At 34.2% G+C, this 20,483-nt stretch overlaps 1 protein-coding gene across 1 annotated transcript in view; it reads left to right on the top strand.

Moving 5' to 3' along the window:
* The first annotated feature begins 2,015 nt into the window (after nucleotides 1-2,015).
* LOC149540568 (uncharacterized) overlaps nucleotides 2,016-20,483 on the top strand; it is a 32,359-nt gene continuing 13,891 nt past the window's right edge. The window contains exons 1-2 of the mRNA XM_089802713.1: nucleotides 2,016-2,106; nucleotides 2,341-2,606. Coding sequence (XP_089658839.1) covers nucleotides 2,016-2,106; nucleotides 2,341-2,606 — 357 coding nt within the window. The remainder of the gene's footprint in view (nucleotides 2,107-2,340; nucleotides 2,607-20,483) is intronic.

Genomic DNA, 20,483 nt, shown 5'->3' with positions numbered 1-20,483 from the left:
CAAAAGGTTTTATGGCTTAATTAGTTAATGATAGAGTTTATCTTTCCTCATAATGGTCTCATTATTCTTTTGTGTGATAATTAAAGTTTTATTCACATTTTGTGCAACCTAGTGGAGCATCAAAGGATTAAGTGTATTGAATCTGCATGTTCACTCTATTTAACAATTGATTCAAGATGATATTCTCCACCTGGAGTACACATCAATAGAGGAACAAGTTGTAATTAAAGCCTTTGGCATCTCCATGCTATATTTAGTTGCATTTCATTATTTCAATGAAGGAATTTGTCTTTGAGGAGTCCTCTTGAGGCCTCCCTTTATTTTACATTTCATATAGTTAAATCTCTCACTTTTGGAGAGGGTTTTTTGACCATATGGTTTTGCTCCTTTTTCTTCACTTTGAGAGGCTTTCATTGTGCAAGGGTACTTAATAATGTATTTTTTTGTTAAGGCATATTCATGTATTTAATGCTTAGAGAGTTTGCAATCTCACATTAACTAATTGCCTACATATTCAAGAATATCATCATAGACATTTTGATACATAATCAAGAACATGTTTGTACATTCATGCTCTAACTTATGTTCACTTCATTGAGACTAAATTTATAATATTCTAGTCTAATTGGGCTCTAGTTTATACATTGTGCATATCATGCACTTCTAACTTGCATATCTAGCTCTATTATACTATAAATTTAGTTTGAGTTAGCTCTTGCATATTTTTAGGACTAATTATTTCTATAAAAGAATGTGATCTCTTCATTGTAATTTATATTGCATATTATGATTTGTTTTAGGAATATAGAAATTCTTTCTTGCTACCCTTTCTTTTGGAAGGTATTTTTGTTTATTATTTGATCCTTTGGTGCTTGTAATGCAAACTTCAATAAGTTGATCATAAATTTTTTGGGCCTTTTGGATGCAATGACATAATTTACTTGGCCTCAAACTACTCCAAAAAATCAGTTGTATGCAAATAATCTATTTTTGCTCTAATTTCAAAATATGTTATAGCTAGTATTTCCAATTTTAATTATGTGTGGTTTCATATTGAAATGTGGTTTGAAGGTAATGGTTTGTAAGCATGGGTACTCTCTTTGTTCAACTCATTTTTTTTAGTTCTTATACATGGCTATATGTTAAGAGTTGTTGGATATCATTATGTATTTGGCTATGGTCTATTGGGACCCTTCCCTTGTCAAAATTTTGTGAAGGACATAGATTTTCCAAGTAAGTCTTCCAAGTGAATGAGATGCATATAAAACTAATGTAATCTTTAAAATTAATAGTATGATATTCTCTTTCTCATTTTCCTATTATTGATTTTGGTATGTGTCGTGGTCTCACAGCACACATCCCATTCCTGCCTAGGAATGGAGACCCCCTACTTTTTCAGGACCTTGAACTGTGAGTTCGGGATTCGAGAAAAAATAATAAGTTGTTAGGAGTCAAAAAATCAAAAAGTACAAAAAAAATTAAAAATTAGAAAAAGACAAAAAAAATCAAAAATTGAAAAAAATAAAAATAAATATATATAATATAAAAAATTTAAATCGCGCACGCGCAGCCTGAGAGGTGAGCATAGCACACCCATGCACATGCACCGAGGCACAATGTACACCTCACATGGGTAGGGGGTTATAAAACCCCCAACCTCCCCTAAACACTTAACACTTTTCATTTGCATTGGGACTTCGTCAAGTGCACAAGGTCACATACTACGCCATGACACCAACATGCTACACTTGCAGTGCTTAGCGCTCACGACACTCACATTGCACCCGCGGTGCCACCCATACTATGCCATGGTGCCAAAATTCTATGCCCACTTTTCTTAGTGCTCATGACATTTTTTACACTCGTGGCACTCTTTACAACAACATCACTACCAATGATACACTTGTGGCAGCACTTTACACCTGCGGCACCATAGACCCTCCACTCGCAACACCATAGTCACATGCACGTGGTGCCATAAACTTTGTGCCTGCCACCTGTGACTCTTTGCACTCATGGCCCTGACACTTTGTGTGCCACGTGACCTTTTGGTCGTTGTGCACCCAATTGCCCATGGCGCCAACATAACCCTACCACAGCGCCAATGTAAGTAGCGCCTACAGTGCACCCCTTGCTCGTGCGTCCACACCTACACACATTTTTTTTAATAAAAAAATATAAAACATTAAATAATAATAATAATAATTTAGTAATAATAGAAATGAAATAAAACCCAAAAGGATGCATTTTTTTTATTCAAAATTTTTTTAAAAATTAAACATTTTCCTTTGTAATTAGTTTTTATCTGTCAACTGACTAGCATTTTCTCATAACATGCAGGTGATCAAATTGCGTCCACATTCGGAGTGGCACCCAAACCCATCATATTCAATCTCCAAGGTGTAACCTCGAAGTCAAGATTTCATGATGACCATGCAGAAATTCAAGATACTGACCTGGGACACATAGATTTGGGAGAATTCCTTAGAATTTGCAATAAGCCCACCAATAGATCAGCTCTAGTTTCCTCACTGATTCGTTCCAGGTTGGTGAGCATAGCTTTGCATTCTGTATCAGTGCAGTTAGCAGAACTAATCATGACACTGGTGCAACATTTTGTTGCTGAAGAGAGAGTGGTCAAAAGTGTCACAAGAGAAGTCATGTTGGACCTTCAACCTAATAACATTGAGAGGTTCTTCCATCTCCCAAGAGTAGATTAGTTCATTAGGCTCTCGTATGAAGCAGCTGAGAGATGGTATAGGGAGCACCAATAGGAGGCAATAGACATTATACAATCATCTTACCTTATTCAGAAGCCCCCTTAAGGAAGGATAACAAGAAAATTTGATATGACTTGGGGATATATGAAGGAGGATATTGGTTACTCTATCATTCTCTTAAGCAGATTCATGGGTCTACCTGCAGTAGGCCACCTCAGCACTTTTATGGTCAACTTCATTGAGACTATCAGAGTAGCAAAGATACCATTGGATTGGGCCACCACACTAAGTGAAAGCTTGTGTGAGAAATTGAGGATGGTAAAGGATAAGAAGAAGTTTTACATGACTTCTTACATGGTATACCTACTTGTAGCGAAGGCGAAAAACTACCCTAGTTTTTACAAGAGAGGCAATATGCAGGATCCTAATGCCTGGGCATACATCGTATACCCTCAGCTGGTAAAGAAGAAGCTCTCAGAATAGAGCAAAAAGTATAGAATCATGAATAATGCATTCATTTTTGAAATCATTTGATTCATTGAGGGAGATTATGGGAAGAGGTTATCCAATGAAGCCAAGGCACAGATCATAGTTCTCAAAGCCTACTTCATCCAGTTTAAAACATTCACAAATCTTTGAGTAAATAGTGCCTCCATCAATCCTAAGAAGCTCCCAAGATATCCAAGTAAAAAAATGGTGCTATTGGAGATTGCTTGGAAAATTGAATCAGTATATGAGAAGATATAGAGATAACAAAAACCTTGTTGGGCATGGCTATTGGTCATTGGACCATATCAGGTGAAGTAGAAGCAAGATATTCCATCTTTCAAGTGGGAGTGGGAGAATTATCCCCTGGAGGAATACAACTCTCCCCGGCCTTATTTTGACAACATTGGGAGAGTGGAGAGTCTGGCAGGAAAAGACTTTCACCATGAGGATGCTATTGAAGATGACTAGATAAATGCCACGAATGACTACAATGTCCACATAAGGGACTATTGTAGAATGACTTTTTATCTAACAAAGAAGGCTCTCCAGTTGGTTATCTAGGAGGAGATAAGGCAACAGGATTCAAAGGAGTTTCTGGACCCCCTATTCAACTCAGACAAAATAGGAGAAAGGCCCATTATGAATGCTAAGGTAGACAAGGAGGAGGCCGATGATATTAATCATCGGGAAAGGCATGTCATCAGAATGATGAAAGATTGGATCAAGAAAACCTTTCCACTTAATTCAATACCTAATATAGTGATCTTCCACATGCATTCTTTCCCAGAAAGGGGTAAAGGGAAGAAATTAACAATTCCTACTTTTGCGGCCCAGTCTCCTATCAAGCCAGAGAAAGTATACTAGCTTGATCGCCCGGTTCAATATTATCACCCTCCAAAGAGGAAAGGAAAGAACAAAAGGAAGATGACCTCCACTAGAGAATTCAAACAAGAAGAGAGTGCACAAGGGTCTAAAGATACTAGAGCTCCTCAAGTCCAGGTAGAACCCTAATTGTCTCCCATTGTGCTCAACCAACCAGAAGAGGGAGAGATTTTGCAAGTCTCCATTCCTCCTGCACAAGATGAGCCAGCTTCTTCTGCTACCTCCAAGAAACAAAAGAAGAGTATTAAGATCTAGATGAAAAAGAGGCAAAGGATCACTAGGAGATTGGTGCCTTCCCTATCTATTCCTAAAATAATTCTAGAGAAAGATGAAGAGGAAGAAGAAGAAGAATCAAAAGAGGAAGAGGAACAAGTGCCCCTTCAGGGAAGAACTCAACTAGCAAGAGCTGCAAAATTACAAAGGAGAAAGAGTGCCATGGGTACCTTGCCATCCACCCAAGAAGAACCCTTAGAACTCTCTTCCTTGGAAGATGAAGTATAATAGTGGGTGGATGAGCAGAGTGAAGAGGGTGATGACATTTTTTCAATGTCAAATTTTGATTTCATGCTCGTAGGTAGAGAATTGATTAGGGATAAGATCAGGGACACCCCTACAAGAAGACTAGACATAGATGTTGCTAGATACATAGGGTCCTAATCTTGCTCCTGCATCTCCACCACAAGTTACGATGGTAGATAGTGGCTCGGTGACTCCTCCACCTCAGAGTTCAAAGGAAGAATAGGATCAAAAGGGGCCATCATCAGAGGAGCGACTAGAACAAAGGGTGATCGATGAAGTGTCGAAGGAGGGACAAATGGTGAAATATTCTCAACCACCTTCCCAAGACACTAAGGTGCAAGCTACAAGATCCACAAAGACTGAGGCTACATAAGGGGAGTCCTCACAATAGGAGATGACTCTAAGCAGGAGCAACAAAGGGAAGGAAATTGTAGAACATACCCATTCATCATCAAGAGCTAGGTCCTCAGTAGGACACATCCCTAGATGGATTCAGAAGGAAATAATGAGGAGTACTAAGCCTCAATTCCGTACTTCAGAGGATGACATTTGTGACATTGTAGAGATCTTGAATAAACCTGAGTCCCCATCACATGAGGCAACACCATTGGCATTTGTGACTAGTACATAGAGCTAGGAATTATTTGCACAAGTGGCTCTCCCTCCTAAAGGCACAGATGCAGAAAGCCTTAGCCTCGAGGGTTATGAATTGAGGGATGTTATGTTGGGAAGGCCTACATGAGATTTAGCTTGACTGATGATGATCATGGGAGTTAAAGAGGTCCTCAGGCACATGGAGCAAGAGGAGGCTGAACTCCAAACACTTTGAAGGCAAGTCGAGATCCTAAAAGGATATCTAGTTGAAGTTGTTGGTCCTCTTGATCCTAAACACCCTGAACAAACTTTAAATACCATACTTAGAGAAGGGGGAGGTGTACAATTATATCCATTTTTGAAGGCTTGTCAGGAGTGGCAAGAAAGCCTTGAAGATAAAGGTGTAACAATAATCGCAGGCAATTTGAAGTTACTGCATGCTATGCAGGAGAATGTGAATAAGATCATAGCAATTTTGAAGTAGGACTACAATATTATGGATGAAGTACAAGCTTGGAGTAAAGATTTGGAAACTCTACAAGCCATAAAAGGAAAAAGGTACTTCATTTTGATCGATGTATATACGGGAGAAGAACTAGATATAATTGATGATTGGATAGAAAAGACAGCGGATAGCAATAAGGTAATGGGAACATTACATGAGGAGATTCATAGGCTCAAGGACCAAGCCCGAGAGAAAATTTTGGAAGTAGAGAAGCTACATAGTGATGCATGCTTGGACATTTTTGAGGATGAGGAATGAGAGAAGCTATTGCCAGTTAAGGTGGTAGTAGAGATTATTAAGAAGACCTTAGAGGAGGCATCTAGTAATGAAGATATCAGACAAGCTTTCAGGATGGAAGAAGCCTTGTTAGAATTGGATACTAAACTTGGGGATTTTGTTGATACTCAAATTGAGGTAGAAAATTACTGACAAAAGGTCAAAGATAAATATGAGGCTTTAGATCTTCCAGATGCGGCTAAGATTACTGAGATGATAGAGAAATTTAAGGGCAAACATCCAAACATAGTTTTGGGATGAAGAAGAACAAAACCTAGATGCTAGAATTTCAATTTTGACACTCAGTAAAATTTTGAGATTTTGACCCAGTTGAGATCCACGAGTGCATAGGTCTATAGGTATGCAGGTCCACAACTCCACAATTCAAAGGTGCACCGACAGTTAACTACTTGTTCCAAAAAGAGCACTTTTCATGCATCAAGAATGCATTCTGACGACAGTTTAACTTTGACACATGCCTAGTAAAGGACTAGCTTCTATTTTTGGCACTTCCTGACACTTCCACTTTGACTTAGAGCTTTCTCTCTCATATTTCTTTGTTTTTAAACATGTAAAAGGCTCATGCATCCAATTAATGAATAAAATATGGATGGAGTCCTTCTAAGCACTAGATTAATTGTTAGATTGTATATATTTAGTTTGTTTTATTGTTTAAAAGCATTTTATTGCATGAAGATATCTCTCACTCTCAACACAAATTGAGGAGACATTTTTTTATAAATACCCCATTATAATATGTAACAAGGGCTGCTGTTATTATGCAATAAAATTATGCTTTTGGTGCTCGCATTTGGAGTGTACTGATTCTTGCCTAAATGTATCATTTTTTTGTGAATTTTGTTCATGAGATTGTGATTGAGCCAAAGGTTTATTACGTTGTTTCTGGTTGTGTAATCTTTTAGTTTTGGTGTTTGCTATAGATTTACAAATTTTGCTAACATATCAAGCTCGAGAAGAAATCACCAAATTGTGCCTGCATAACTCTTTGTCTCGAATGAGTGCACTTTTCATGGCCTTGATGAAGAGTGAAACATTATTTGGTTATTGAAATTTCCCATCGATGATTGCATCAATGGATTCTAGGAAGTGTTGCTCCTATTTTCATTGGTTTCCTACCGATTTCTTCAAAAGTTTAACTCGCAACGTGTTGTTTTCTGTAGCTTAGGTTCGTTAGGTTTTCAATTTCATGTTATTTCATTTTCATGTTATTTGCTTTCAAGTTTTGTTATTTTCTTTGCTAACCCCTTGTTAGAATAGGAACTCATATTAGTTGCATTATTAGATTGCATTCATAAAAAACATAAAATACAAAAACATAGTTTCCTTTTAGTGTTATTTTGAAACAATGTGCAGATTCTACATTCCATCTGAAATCAAAATGAACTAGCAAGGGCCTCCTCATGAGAATTCACATTTATCTTCAACTGGGTGCAATAGGTCACAAGATCACTTGGAACCTTGGAGTCAATTCACAAGATCAACTTTTCAAGAGAGGAGTTTGCAAGAATTCCTGTCGTTTAGCATCGTGTAAAATGACAGCTCAATAGTATGGACTAACAAAATATATAGAATGATATTACATTGTAAACAAGGTTGTATTTTATATTATGTTTAGTTCATAATTATAGTTAGATATTATATGACTCCCTATTTGAATTTTATTCCCTCTATTGTTTTCTTAAAATTTATGTACCAAGATCTTACTTTGTGCATACTTTGATCATTATAAGTATATGATAATTAGCCAGTTTAGTATTTCATTAAATAGCATCAAACACAAATTATTTATTTAATTGAACTCCTTTTTGAGTTTTTTATTCATATATTTGCAACCACTTTCCTTAGTGTTATCCTAAGATAATATGTGCTTTTCTATGCATCATAAAAATATGGAGAAATAAATTGAAAATCTATTCTACAATATATAACAATAGAGAAGAAATACATCTAAGAGAAGCAAGGATTTCGTTTAGTTGAAGAAGGAGAAATAATTTTTCAAGGGAAAATAATTTGAACAATCAACTGTTCACAACTAGCAGGATCAAATATAGTTTTTCAGGGTGATAATATTGCATATGTAGATGCATCACTTGCATGCCAGACATGAAGTGCATTCCCCAACTTATGACAAATGGTTGGATATAAAGGCTCCATACACTGGCCCAACAATGGATGCTAAGGATGTTGAAGAATAACTTCAGTAAAGAGTTTAGTGACATTACCTCTAAACCTCTAAAGATATTGAGAGACATTTTGTGGTCGACATTGAGGCCCTTTCAAATATGAAAAATAGGGTCCTAAGGGGTAAATATCTTGGACATTAATTTGAGCACCCAAGATTGTGATTAAGGACTTCAAAGTCATGAGGATGAACTAGGTGATATCACCTCCCTAACATGGCTAATGTGATGGGGACGAATAATAATAGCCCAAACCATTAGAAGTTAGCAAGGTAGATCTAATATCAACGCCATGTTCTTGCTTATGAGCTAACAGTTCTTTAGGTACATTTTCTTGTAAAAGATTAATTTTGTTAAACAATTGTAAACTCTTATAAAATGCTTCTTGTTTTTTATTACCATTGACGAGATTCCCTTGAACAAAATCAAAATGAAGAGGCACAAATACACCAATTTTTTCTTTCAAAACCATATGTGCAAATATAAACATTAAGTACAACATGTCTAATATTTTTTTAGATATACACATTAATTACACCAAATTTTTCTTTCAAAACCATATGTGCAGATATAAATATTAAGTACAACATGTCCAATATTTTTGCAGATATACACATTAATTACACCATTTTTTTTTTCAAAATCATATGTACAGATATAAACATTAAGCACATGTCCAATATTTTTGTAGATAGACACATTAATTACACCAAATTTTTCTTTCAAAATCATATGTGCAGATATTAATATCAAGTAGATGATGCTCTTGATGCAAATGATATTGTTGTTGATCATGATGATGATGAGGATGATGATGATGATTATTATTATTATTATTATTATTATAACCTTTTACTGCTTATAATTCATATGTGATGCTAATATTCGATAAAATTTTGATTATATGTATCATGAATTTTTAGCTAACATAAGACAATTGATTTACTATAGCAAAAATATGAAGCACTTTTACAAGCATCCCACATAGTCTCATGGATCATCAAGTATAAGTCAGTACACCCAATAGAGATTAATGTCTTTTACCATTTGTAAAATATCTCTCTCATTGCCACCGATCTCTCTTATTTAGTCGAGTCTAGGTACCAACAAATAAGTATTTGCTAGATTTGCCTTCCTCGAGTGAGGAAAATGTAGGAATGGAAGAAGAAAGTGAGATATTTGGTATGTCTAAATCAAGGAGTTCGACTCAAGGTTAAAATATCAGAAAGAAATTCAATAAGTGCATGAAATTTTTCCTTTCTCAAGGGGATCATGTTCTTATGAGGATGAGAGTAAAGGTGACTCTACTGTGCACTTTAGGTACAAACATCTATAGAAACAATGGGTCCCTAATGAAATTTCTCCAATAAACATTGATTGTTGTGTTAGAGAGAGGATATATCATATAGCACCATCCTCATTACATGGTTCTAGGCTATTTTACATGGATGATATAAAGGTTTCTTACAAAAAGGTTGTTTAATTGATGGAGTATGTGGACCTGGCTATGATTATAGTAGTTGGATGCAGATTGTTAGAAATAAAAAAAGTATTTGTAGGTATGCACTTGTAGAAAATTATACAACAAGAAGTTAGTGAAGAGAGTAAAACAATAGCTATATATATTGATGGAAGGCCAAAAGCATCAAGAAATATTGTAGGTTTTATAAATAGTACATGACCTACATCAACTAAGAAGCAATCCAATTGTATATTTTTTGTATGATAAAATCAATACGTGGAGGTGAAGAGCTTCTTATTGATTACAATTTAAATCACATAGATACAAACAAAGCCACTATCATGGGCGAGGTGGTATGTACTATGCACATTTAAAATCAACTCCAAGCAATAAAGATAAACACACCATTAAATTTATATATTTATTTTGCTAACTTAGAATAATAACGTGTGTTTTTACATGTCTCAATATTTTTTTTTGAAATGCAGGATCAACGGCCGTAGGATATGCAAGATGGCGATGGTTCTTTTTCCCAATAGGTAAAACTCATTGTTGTTGTACAAATTAGATACAAGAAATATGTTAATGTGTATTTTTTATTATGTTTTATTCTTCACTACTATTTTGGATTGATTTTAAATATAGAGCTAATAATATGTCTCTTTCAAATGAGTGTTGATCAAGACAAGGGAAAGGAAAAAGTAGTCCATAAGGATGAGGGGTTGCACAATGAGCTGGTTGAATTCATTATTGATTTTAGTTCAGCCCCTGATCATATGGCTGCATCGAAATAGGTGATTAATGATATAGGAATAAAATTATCACATTTGACATTAACTCAACCTTAGACTCCTACATCAGATGATATGATTGATAGGTTGCTAAACCTAGTTTGCATATATACAATAAGTAATAATGTAGTTTTTAATTATAACAAAAGTTCAATAATGGTTTTTATAATATGCTCTTTTATTTATGTCATTAAATAAAATGCATGTGTTATTTTTTCAGAGGATGCTAAGGGCGTTCAAGGGTGATCCCCCAAAGGATGATACTTCAAGTGGTTCAAGTACATCGCATGTTCTATCCTACACTTTTGTTTTGCTCAAACAATATATTTTTTAATAGCTCTAAAAATATTGTTTTATTGTGCTCTAACAATCTCATTTTTTAGCTCCTACCATTGATCCTCTGTTCACTACACTGCCTGCTACAACGAACAGATCCAAAGAGGCACTATCGATTGCAAATTTGGCAACACATAGCTCAATGACAATTGTGATGGCACCACCTATTGGTAGGCTGATTCCTCTTTTTCTCTCTAATTTTTTATGTGTTTATTTCACTTGAACTATTATTTCTTGGGGGCATTTTGTAATATTAGATTCATTTTATACAAGAGGCAATGAGGACCTTCATGGGTGTTCCTGTGTTAGATGTATAGGAACATTAAAGAATTGTGATCAATTTCTCCTTAGCAATGAAGATGGTCTTCCCTTGAAAGTACCCCAACTTCAAGGTGCTTTAAAGATTGATCTTTTCTTTCACTATACAATCTTATACTCATAATCAAATGCACTAACCTCTCGTGCAATCCTTTGCAATGACTACTAATCACATTTTTATTTTGCAGGGAATAATATATTTTATGAAAAACTTAATGATGAATGTGGCATATATTTGGGTCGACCATACACATGTGGTATCATATTTTGATTTCATTGTTAGATCATATTTCGTTAGTTTAATTAATTTCTTTACATAAATTAAAAGGTAGCTTTAGTTCATTTATGAATCTAGTAATTTTTTTCTTTTCTTAAAAGGTGGAATTTGCAAATGAAAGAGTTAAAGGACCAATTCATTGATGCCATGACATCACTTCTTGGACCCAATGTCTTTCAAAGACTTAGGATCCTTGAGAAAGCAGGCCAAGCTTTGAAGTATATTAGGTGCAACTATATGACCCAAATGAAAAAAAAAAAAAAACTTGTTATCAGCGTCCCCCTATATTCCCATTATTGAGTGGAAGAATCTTATAAAGGATGACATTGAGATAAAAGAAAGAGATGATGGAGAAACGGTACCACCTGAGGAAAGAAGGTATGTCATAATATTAAGAATGAAATTATGTAATAATTACTCTTAATACTTATGTGATCTAACATATTTCAAACTTCACATAATTTTCCTAACACAACAAAGGAAACCAAAGCAAGAAAACATAAGCACGAGTAGCACAAGTTTGGCTTAGGTGGATATTCAAAACTTGCCGCATGAGTTGTACGTATAAGTAAATCAAAAATTATATGCAAATATTTATAAATTGTAAAAAATTTATTCTTGATGAATTTGATTATTAAAAAAATTCATGATACCAAGGAAAAATGTAGGCCATGGAGTTTTTAAAAACAATCTCTAAAGAGGACAAGAAATTAGGCTACACAAAAGGCTATATAATCATGGTTGAATGACTCTAAGCAATGAGTGTGCAAGGTTCTACTAGATTGGTTGATGAGGTAAATAAGTCAATTGATTTTTATTTCAAATTGAATACTTTAGAAATTATTGTATTTGATATTAAGCTCCAAAAATATAAGTCGTTACATTTGCTTAAAGTAAGGAAACAATGATTATATATTTGTTTAAAACTTTAAATTGAATATATTTATATGTATTAAAATGAATGATTAAGATTTCTTAGTATTTTTTGTGAATTTATATATATTGGATTGCATCCTACCAATCCTGGTACATCAGCCAAGCACTATGGAGGCGATGATTCGAATGTGGATCCTAGTACTCCAGGTATATATTTTCTATTTGATTTCTTATTTCTAAATTATTAATACAAGTAAATATTGTAATAAAAGCTTGCATCCTTGCCAATTTTTTTACCTAAGGACAACTTGTGAAACATGGAAACAACTTCCAAGCTATGGGACTTGAACTATGAGGTTGAGTCTCCAGAGAAGGTCAGCTTCCTTTGCTACCAAGATGCACTTTAAACTACTCTTGAAGAGAAAATGGAGAAGGAATATATGAAATTAACTACCTAATCTATTCTAAGGAGGTGATGCACCAAAATAGGATGTTTAGACCAATCTCTTCCCATGTATGCATAGTACAACTTTCATGACAATCCAAAGATATACAAATTTAGACTTGTTTTAATCTATTAGCCACATACAGATCAGACAACCAAATGAGTGACATGAGGAAAAGGAGCTTTGCTTCTTATTATTCATAGGCCAAAAGTGATATAGAAATGTAGGTTATAGATATCCACAGTACATTGAAGAGAGGCAGAAAAAAGCTTGCATAGTACATTGGTGGCTGAGGGAGATAAGACAAGATTTCATATAATTCAAAGGCAAAGATGGAATTTACAATAGTATGCTAGGGCAATACCAAAGAAATATACAAGATCCTAACCTAAGAAAGATTACAAAATATGTTTTTCTAGTGTAAGCATAACTTCGATAGTTTCCACCCTAAGATAAAACTCAACAACTACATTCAAATTTGCATGGAATAATTACTGCAAAAAATGGAAAAGATCTAATTACAATGAAAATATAGATGTGAGAAGATCACTTATCCACCAAACAATCTCTAAGAGGATAGGAATGGTGGTCATTGACCTTCTAACCGAGTGGATGGATCAATAGGTAGCGATAGAGTGTTCTTTTGCATTTATCAGGCCTAGAGAATGATGAAAGTTGTTGCAAGAGATCAAAAAGATCTATCATCAAAGAGCTACTTCCTCTATCATCAACTTGCCAAACCAGATAGAAAAGAATAGGTCAACCATATTCAAATGTTTCTCTATACCTTTCCTGCTACCTAATTGGCCAGGAGCTCCTCTTTGTCCAGCTTGGTGACTGAAACTCTTTATATGTCTTGGTCAACACTGAAACTCATGATCCTACAAGCATCAACTATGGTCAAAACCCTTTATGTCACCTTTTATTCATAACCTTGACCTCTATGATCTTACAATCGCCTATACCTCATAGCATCGAGCCTATCCTTCATTCTCTTCATGATCTTTCGATAGCAACAAGATCTACGATCTTACAACATAATGATGGCATGAAAATTCCCTACCATGAGGTCATGGTACCATTATTCTTCCCTGATGATGTCATAGGCATGATTGATTTGACCTTTATGATCCTACAATTGTAGTTCATCGTGATATCAGCAACCATGGCAATAACCCTTGCGATCCTATGATTACGGTTTGACTATCTTTTGTCATGTCCTCGAAAGGCATCCTTGCTTGTGCTTGTGAACTTAAAACTCTAAGATCATATGACCAATCTTCCCCTTCGTAGCATCAACAACCTGGGAAGTCAACTCTGCAATCCTATAATCACTGACTTTCATGGCATCAGAACACATATCCTTTTGGCTTGTGATCCTATGAGGTCTTCGATATCATGACAACTTGATGCTATGCCAATCCTATACATTGTGTCCTCGAAAGACATCCTTGTGGCAGCTATGATTTCATGATTGTTTATTGTCATAACATCAAGCAAGACCTTTCTTTGGCTTACGATCCATCGACTATCTGTGATGTCACGATGACCTGACCAACAGGAGCCTTGTAGCATTTTATCACTGCTTGATTTTCCTGATGATCTTCTAATACATGAGCTATCATTATATTAGGGCCATACCATTTTTTCATAGCTCTAGGGCTTGAAATATAATAAGAAATTGAATCTTGTGACCGTTGGGTGGGTTTAAATATTTGAATTCAATCCTTACAAGAGGGCACTTTTAGCCAACAATAAACATTTTAAATTGAATTTGGTGTATTAATACAAATTTAACTATAATATGTGTTGAGATTGAAACAAAATCTTGTATTGTAGTTGCAGGGGATGCAAAGGTTGTTCTTGATGAGCATGTTGAGGTCCAAGTTGATGGGCAAGATGATGTGGTTGGACAAGGTAAAGAGTGCTACAATGTTTTTTAAAATCTTTAAAGTCTCATTTTTTAAAATTTAACCCTTTTATTTGTTATTGCAGAGGACTTTCATTTGTAAAGGATAATAAGTGTACGTTCACAGATGAGAAGAAATATCAATGATGACATGTATATGCCTCTACAACAATATAGGGAAGGACCAAAAAAAAAAAAAAGTATTCATGTAACTTATGTAACATATTTGATAAAGATTGATGTTTATGTGTAGATGTTTTATTTATGTTCTATTTAATGTTCATGTTAATGTTCTAATGAATCTTATGTTTCAATGTTAATGTGAATGTTCTAATGAAACTAATGTGTTATTGAATGTTAGCATTTGATGATTCACAAATGTTACATTTTATTAATAGAATGAATGAACTTTAGATGTTAATGAGGAATTTAGATGTTGGGTGGGGAGCGGTAAATGAGCTTCCACCTTCACATGGTTATCCTTGATTAGTAGAGAATATTAAACTATTCTCGAAACCAAGTGAAGCTCAACATTAACTATGATTGCATGACAACTAATTGTGTGAATCTCTTGGTTTCAGGCAATGTAGAAGGACGCCATAGTCAAACTCATTTATTTATGGAATTTTGTTACAATGTATGAAGCATTCAAAAGAATGGCTTACTATGGGATTGCCTCAAATTATTCCTCTCTAAGGTGTTCTATTATTTCTATTTATCTGCAATCATGTTTAATTGTATTTGATGTCTTTTATTGTAAATTGGGAGACATGAAGAAGAATTTGAATAATGGAAACAAATTATATTAAATTATTCTAAAGTATACATTGATTCAATAACTATTCTCATTATTTCTTTTGAGTGCGGTGATATGTTGAATAATATTACAAGGAGGAAGCAGAGGATCCTAAAGTTTGGTCAAAGATTTGTCTTCAAAACATGGCCAAATTAGCAAAGGAGGCCACCGCAATATGCCATGTACTTGAACCTATGTTTCATTTTTTGATAGTGGGAAACACTAGTCCCTTCATAATTGACTCACACTATATGTTCTATATGACATGCAATGCTTAATGGAGAAAGAAGGTAACATTTATAATTTTACAATTTATAATCCTTGTTGCAAATTACAATATACAAAAGTCAAACTTAATTGTCTACATCTCTAGCTAGGTTTATATATGATAACTATTGATTTGAATTTTGAATTTTACTTTCAAAATACTTTGGTTAGATTATAATTTATACGTGAATATTTTTGTTATTGTTTCCAAATGCCAAGTTCACCATTTCAATTTAATATTTTATGATATTTCATGCTTTTTTGCTAGTCAATTTGCAAGCCATTCTAGTCATTTTCTATTGTTTATGCTCATTAAACATCTTGATCAGAAGAATGTTTTTGATTAAGGAAAATAGGTTTTAATGGGGCCTTGAAACACTTACACTGCCAACAGTAAAACATAGAAAAAATAGTTGAAGTATCCAACAAACTAAAAGCAAACTGAAATAGCCCCCATAGGGAAAAGATATAAACCATATAAAAATAGGGGAGCGGGAAAAAAAACTAGGAGAGGACCAAAAGCCAAGAAGGCTACTCAAATAATTTCTCTATGTATTTTTGCAACATGAAATTCCAACTTAGACATTCTTCCAAGCACCTCTTTCATGTCAGATAGATCTTTGTTAGGTTCCTAGATATCCTTCTTCTTTGTGCTAGATTTGGTTCTCTTCCTCAAGCCATCCTCATGAGACCTATATTTGGCATTGCTAGGAGAAACATTATCCTCTTTGTTGACCCTATATTCTTCAATTTTGTTAATGAGCACCTTTATGTTCTCAATAGCCTCTTTGAGGATGTTGTAGCTTTGCTCAACAACAATTTTAATAGAGCCCTCCATGTTTTGAACCCTAATCTTCACTTCCTCCACTCTGTTGTCAATGTCCTTTTCCTCCTCTATTTTCTTGTTCCTCGGGCTATAAATATCCCTCTCCAAACTACTCACTTTGTATTTGAGCTCTTGAATTTCATGGAAAATCCATTTGGTGGTATGATAGCTATCCACCACACTATTTTTTGCATTGTTGAGCACATCCATTTGATGGTTTCCTTAGTGGAATCACTTAAAATTACTAGGGTCAGGTTGATTATCTCATCCATTTAATTTTTCCCTCTTTATTCTCCTTGACCATAGTTATAATTAATTCTCTATTGATCCCCATATTTTCAAAAATAGTATCAAAATTCCTCCACACCACATTCCTATCTTTGCCTATAATCATGCATTTGTAATGGTTGGATCCCAACTCCTCATAATCATGTTCTTGCTCTTCCCCACACCCTTGTTTCTTAACATCCTCATCCCTATCCTTCCCCACCTCTTAGTTTTCATCCTCCTCTTTGTTGGCTAGATGATTATGGTGATGTTTCTCTTACCAGCTGTCCTCTTTTTGTCCTCCCCATCTCTGAGATTGGTTTCCTCTCCTCCCTCGGTGTTGTCGCCCTCCATGTCCATGCCCTGCACCCTTTTATTGTAGTCCTTGTTAGATGAAATCTCATAACCCTATTTAGGTTTAGTAATCACTTTTCTCTTCTTTCTCTCCATTTTGATACTTTTTTTAAGAGTATTGTATTGTGGGGTAGCATCCTCCTCTGTGTTCAAATGCATCTCTTGGTTGTAATCAGTATTAGAAGGAGTATAGTCCTCTCCTAACTCATTCAAGTCATCTCTACCCTTCTTCCCCATATTTCTATTATTATTAATTTGTTTCCCCATAGACCTAGCCTTAAAAAATTCATAGATTACCAAAAGAATGTTCTATCACTAATGAATGTTTTTAGAAACTCTAGCCAATGTTGAAACTTCAAATTCTTAGATATTTGTAGGGATTGTGGTGAAGTCCTCATTGAATTGGTTCTTAGCTGAGAATAATATTAGAATGCTATAGGAATATCACACTTCATAGAATATCGTAAGCATTTACTTGGCAGCACTGATGTCAATGACCTGATATTATTTAGAGCATTGGAAGACAAACATTGTCATATTTCTTTGGAACTCAGAAAACAACATGCTTCTATGCAAGAATGGCATCTTATTTGGTGACGGTTACTCAATGGTGTGACTATGACTTTTTGAATAAGGTTAACCTTGATTCTTCCTTCATCATAGAATAGACTTGTTGATTACCTTCTTTGTCAAGCAAGAACTGAAAAATTTAATGGTCCTTATATTAATTAATTCACATACACTTCATAGGAGGGCCTATTCATATATTTCCCAGCTTCATGGTTATCCATCCTGCACCTAGGTTACTCTATGATCTTGCCTAATATTGTTTGATTTTGGAGTGTAGTCATTGTCTCAAGAAAGAACAGAAAACTCTTGAGATAGTTGAGCTTGTATCAACAAACATCAATAGACATTATTTCAAACTCCACAAAACCTATCATTATAGAAGAGGTATCTCTCTAATTAAATATGATCTTTCTCTTAACTAGGCTCTGATACCATGTTAAAGATCCCATTTAAGATCAGAGTTCTAATTATTCATCAAGTTTGAAATCACCAAACACGAAAATGAGAAAATATTAATAGATTTTGATATCTCTCTTAGATTTGATAAATTGGCATAAGTATATTATGAAGGAGACATATCATGAAAGTACATATCTCCATGATGTGGAGCCATGTCCATTTATGGCATGGCTTCACTATTAACTAATCAAATCATAACAATGGCCTAGATCAGATTAGTTAACTTTAAGCAATAATATTATAAGCTCAGGTCATTGATATACATAGAAGAAGAATGGATAATATACACGGTCCCTTTCATTTATCAACATTATTGTATTCAATCCTTTCTTGACTGATTCTATGCATGAATATCATATCATTACTCGATCTGTTACAAATAAAGGATAGAAATCAATAATACTTTGATTCCCTCCCAAACTGCATTTATGGAACCTGTCTGAAAAATAAATGTGGTTGAAGCTCTATTAGAACATAAAAGAAGCTTAAACACAAAATACAAAAATAATTATATAACACAACACATCTCTATTACAATAGAAAAGAATCTCTTTTATTCCTTGCTTAGCCAACAGAATTTTCTAGAATTTTCTAGGAACATATTGGAGAAGACTAAACAAAGAATGGTGCTTTGTCTATTGCTTTGTTGTACAACATATATGTATAAGCTTGAAGAAGAGATGCCCAACATTGTACTTGTGTCCTTTTCATATGATAATTTAGATATTTTCAATCATTGGGATACCACTTTCTCCATTGGCTAAGTACTGAAATAAGAGTATTGCATTCTGATATTTAGTCATTGTGTTGGCCTCTGATATTTCTCGAAATAATGATTCTTTGGTGACTAAAAAATATCAAATTGATCACAACACTAATGGATTTGATACCAATATTGTGCAGAGGGGTTTGTGTTTTAACTAACCAAACACATTTTTTCTTAACAAGGTCTTAATGACTATCCAAAAGTCTACTCACTAATGGCCTTCCTAAGGTATCTAACAAGACAATCCAACAATTCTTAGCAAAGTTACAAACTCTCCAACCAAACAAACCTTGAATCCTATTCCTTCCCAAGGACTACCTTTCCACAAGCGCTTTACTAACTAGGATATAATCAAATTAGAATTTCTCATAGAGAATGAATGTGTTTATATGTTACTTAGACCCAACATGTAACCATAGATACTTTGGTTCTTGTCCACAGAAAAATCCACAATCCAATTTGTTGCAGTAAGGGCCAAAAGAGACATGATAAAATTAGCCTTCCTAATGAGGTATTTTTGTTTTTTCTCCTACAAATCCTAAATGACCCCCAAATTAATTTGCATATTTAGAAACTCTTTTAGGCTATGAAATAGTATCAAAGAATTGGAATTTGGTTTTTTTCCTAACTCCCTTCACTTAGATTAAGCAAGATTAGGCTTGATTTGTAGATTTACGACCAACTCTCTCTATAAGTTACTATTGAAAATATTCACTTGACATCTCTGTTACTAAGGACAAAATCATATACCCTTGATGGTATGATTTTTATATGTTTTCATTGTTGGTCAAAACCTTTATATTATGTTGTATGACATAAGGAGAAGTGTTATAAGAGAAGTGTTATTGGCATACTTAGCTAGTCCAACTTCCATTAACTTCTAATATAAATAGATCACTGGATTCTTCATCTTGTATTTACATTCTCACTAGGACTTATTTTTAGTTTTTTATTGATTGTTAACCATTATATTTTCCAATTCGCTTATAGTGTTTTCATATCATTCTTTCTTTGTTTCTACCCAATTGTCTATTTGTTCTCATCTCAAATGCATCCTTTTGGCATAGGGTGAAATCATTTGTTAGACAAAGAATTTGTATTTTGTGGAGTAATATGTTTACAAGAACAAGAAATAACTCCTTGTGTTGTTGCCATTGTAAAACAAAATTCAATCTTTGATCTCACACAAACCTTGTTCCAATATTCCCTTTTATCTCCCAAGTTTTCAGGATGGGGAGGATGGTAAGGGACAACAATTAAAATAAGGAAATTGATAAAAGTATAGAAAAATATTTTTTAATTCCAAACAAAAGAATTATTCAATTTTTTTATCTAATAGTTATTACAAGATTCATATAGATGTGAAAATTTTATGAATGTGATCATTACTATATTCAAATATTATATAGATAATAATAATAAATTATAGAGAGAGAGAGAGAGAGAGAGAGAGAATTCTAGTATGCATATCAAAGTCACTCTTAAATAAATTTTTTAATAGTTGTTAATGTCTTGTCAGATTTGGCATTGAGAACAATTACTACTTGCTTGTTAATTTAAACCAAGATCTCATCATA

The sequence above is a fragment of the Cupressus sempervirens genome, chromosome 9, assembly GCF_028749045.1.
Source record: "Cupressus sempervirens isolate cs-2001-9-10 chromosome 9, ASM2874904v1, whole genome shotgun sequence".
NCBI lineage: Eukaryota > Viridiplantae > Streptophyta > Pinopsida > Cupressales > Cupressaceae > Cupressus > Cupressus sempervirens.
This window is presented reverse-complemented; position numbering and strand designations above follow the sequence as displayed.